This window comes from Oreochromis niloticus, linkage group LG9, assembly GCF_001858045.2.
Source record: "Oreochromis niloticus isolate F11D_XX linkage group LG9, O_niloticus_UMD_NMBU, whole genome shotgun sequence".
Classification (NCBI taxonomy): Eukaryota; Metazoa; Chordata; class Actinopteri; order Cichliformes; family Cichlidae; genus Oreochromis; species Oreochromis niloticus.
In genome coordinates this window covers 14,482,387-14,485,449 of record NC_031974.2, presented here as the reverse complement: position 1 = coordinate 14,485,449, position 3,063 = coordinate 14,482,387, and the positions used below count along the sequence as shown (strand labels likewise).

At 38.3% G+C, this 3,063-nt stretch overlaps 1 protein-coding gene across 1 annotated transcript; it reads left to right on the top strand.

Moving 5' to 3' along the window:
* The first annotated feature begins 224 nt into the window (after positions 1–224).
* Positions 225–1,043, top strand: LOC106098870 (mannose-specific lectin-like). Its single transcript, XM_013276694.3, has 3 exons — positions 225–295; positions 398–491; positions 585–1,043. Exons 2-3 carry the CDS (start codon positions 402–404, stop codon positions 843–845), a joined length of 351 nt encoding a protein of 116 aa, XP_013132148.2. The 5' UTR covers positions 225–295; positions 398–401; the 3' UTR covers positions 846–1,043.
* Positions 1,044–3,063: the final 2,020 nt, after the last annotated feature.

Genomic DNA, 3,063 nt, shown 5'->3' with positions numbered 1-3,063 from the left:
TCAGGGATTATTAAAGTATTCTGATTCTGATTCTGTTCTTGCAAAAGCAGAATGTGTTCGGCACCACAGCGCATTCAGATCACAATTCTATTTGGAAAAGATGCCAGATACGATCAGATATTAAAAAGAGAAACAAAAAGCACTTCTCAGGAAATGCAATCCCTTTACTGTAAAGGCCAGTGACTGTCGCTCCACCCCCAGTCAAGATGATATAAAGATGGAGTGATGTGCTTTCAATTTTAACACTTCCCTTCTCTTCTGCTTGCAGACCGGCTGGTGTGAAATATTCAAAACTGTAAGTATTCCACGTATCTCTACTGACTGATGGATTCACACATTACTGGTGCTTTTAAATTCATATTGTGGATACAAGCTCGTTTATATTCTCTCCTTTTAGGATCATGAGCAGAAACTTCTTGTCCAAAAATGATGAGCTCCGCAGGGGAGACTACCTGGTGTCCAACAACAAGCAGTACAAAGCTATATTTCAGGTGACTAATTTAAATCAGTTCAGAAGCTCATAAAAGCCTTGTTTCCCAGTCATGCGTGTTGACAGTTATCTAAAGTATAATTTATGGCTGCAGGATGATGGTAACTTTGTCATCTATGGCTGGAAGCCTTTGTGGGCTTCGGACACCTATGGATCAGATGCTGTCCGTCTGTGCATGCAGGCTGACTGCAACCTGGTCATGTACAACAATTGTAACACGCCTAGGTGGAGCACAAACTCTTACGGACCTCTCGCCAACATGTGCCGTCTTCAACTGACCAATGACGGCAAACTGGTGGTGAACAAAGAGTGCGAAGAAATCTGGAGCCCTGAAAAGTCCAAAGGCATGAAGTGATGCTTGTGTGCGACCGTCCTTTGGCATAAACCTTCAGCGATGCTATTAAAGCAACATATTCCAGTCCATAAACAAGCCTTTCCTTTTTCTTTCTGGTTAGCTTTGATCAGACTCTGAATTTTAGCTCTGAATTTGCACGTTCACTCACAGCTTCTATGCTGCTGTAAAACACAAAGGAATGTAACCACGTGGCAAAAAAGAAATAAAATGAAAGGTATTTGACCAACCTTGAGTCTCTCTGTGTCCCTCTCTTGTTCCGTGTGTTTATATTTCTGCCATTAGACAGAATTTGTTAAGTATTAATATTGTTGCAAAGGTGTAGGAAGCGGTCTTAAAACTTTGAGGTGTGTAGCTGACATCAAAACTAACACAGATTTTGTAGATTCCTCCATTGACCATTAGACACATTTTCATTTTTATTTCTTTATTTCACGTCACTCATGGTCAGAGTCCAAGAGTCTGAGTGTTTATGCTGCAGAGGAAGAATATGATTCAAATCAAAGGATTATTATTTGCAGCTGGGAAGAGAGACCACAAGGTGTCGCTCTAATGCTTCTGTAGTTTATGTTCATGTGAAAAAATTCACATAAAAAAAAAATTTACTACCTTTGAAAATCTCCTTTTTTCCTAATCACTTATCCAATCCAGAGTTGTGGTGAGACTGGAGCCTATGCAGGTGCCAGGAGGTGAACGGTAAGGTGCACCCTGGACAGGTTAGCAGTCTATCACAGGAGTAACACAGAGACACACAGTCATTCATGCATGTGTTTGGATTGTGAGAAGAGGCTGGGGTATCTGAAGAGAACCCACGCAGGTACAGGGAGAACAGGCCAACTCCACACAGAAAGGCTCCAGCCGGCGGGCGGATTCAAACCCAGGACCTTCTTTCTGTGAGTTGACAGTGATAAATGCTGCACCGCCATGTTTTAAACACATTCATACTGTTTTATAACCTGCAATTTCTAAACGCTAACAACAGTGTTATAGTTTTCTACAATACACAGAAACACACAAACTCAGCTGCACTAAGAAATAAACGTCATGTAATCCTGAGCTGTGTTCATAGGCAGGATATTTAAGGACATTATGGATATATTGCGACTTCTCCTGGAAAGCGTTTCAAAACTGAAGAGATCCATTCTTGATTATTATTCAGCTTTGACAGTTTGGGGCGTGTTGTTTCATATTTTTGCATTTTAAAATGTATTATTTATATAAATGATATTTGTAAGGCATCTGATAAATTAAAATTTGTATTATTTGCAGACAACACAAATATTTTTTGTTCTGGGGGGAATCTAAAGGAGCTGCTGGATACAATTACATCAGAAATGTGCAAAATTAAAAAAAATGGTTTGACAGGAATAAACTATCTCTAAATCTAAGTAAGACTAAAATAGTCTTATTTGGGAATTCCCTGAGAAACGTACAAGTGCATATTCACATAGATGGTCTGGAAATTGAAAGAGTTGTTGAACACAAGTTTCTTGGTGTGATAATAGATGATAAATCAAGCTGTAAGTCGCATATAAATCATATACATAACAAAATTTCAAGAAGTATTTCAATTTAGAGTAAAGTAAAACACATTCTGGACCACAAATCACTCCACATTCTCTATTGTTCACCGATTTCACCGTATTTGCATTACTGTGCAGAGGTTTGGGGCAATACTTACAAATGTTTGCTATCATCAATCTTTGTATTACAAAAAAGGGCGATAAGGATAATCCATAAAACTGGTTACAGAGATCAGATAAATCCACTATTCTTAAAATCAAAAATACTAGAATTCAGAGATCTGTTTTTTTTTCTTACAGCACAAATTATGCATAAAGCAATAAACATCCTGCTTCCTGACAATATTCTAAAATTGTTTTCTAAAAGGGAACCAGGACACAATTTGAGGGGGGAATTAAATTTAAAACATCCTTTTATCTGTACAACACTAAAAAGTTTTTGCATCTCTGTGCGTGGAGTGAAGCAATGTCCAAGTATGAGTCAGTTTAAAAAGCGATTCAAGGTTATGATTTGTGCAGGGTACAGGGACGAGGTAGAGCTTTGATAGAGTGTTCACGTCCAGTATTTTCATAATGCCAATGTGTGTACATGTGTGTACATGTGTGTGCACGGGGATAAACTGAAAAATAGCTTTATTAACTTAAACTGAGAACAAATTAATCCAGACTTTCAAAAGAAACAGCCAAACAAAGAATCC

Excerpts from the sequence above, each read along its gene's own strand:
- LOC106098870 (XM_013276694.3), top strand. The coding sequence starts at position 402 with ATGAGCAGAAACTTCTTGTCCAAAAATGATGAGCTCCGCAGGGGAGAC. Across the intron at positions 492-584 it reads AGTACAAAGCTATATTTCAG|GATGATGGTAACTTTGTCAT; the intron begins GTGACTAATTTA and ends TTATGGCTGCAG.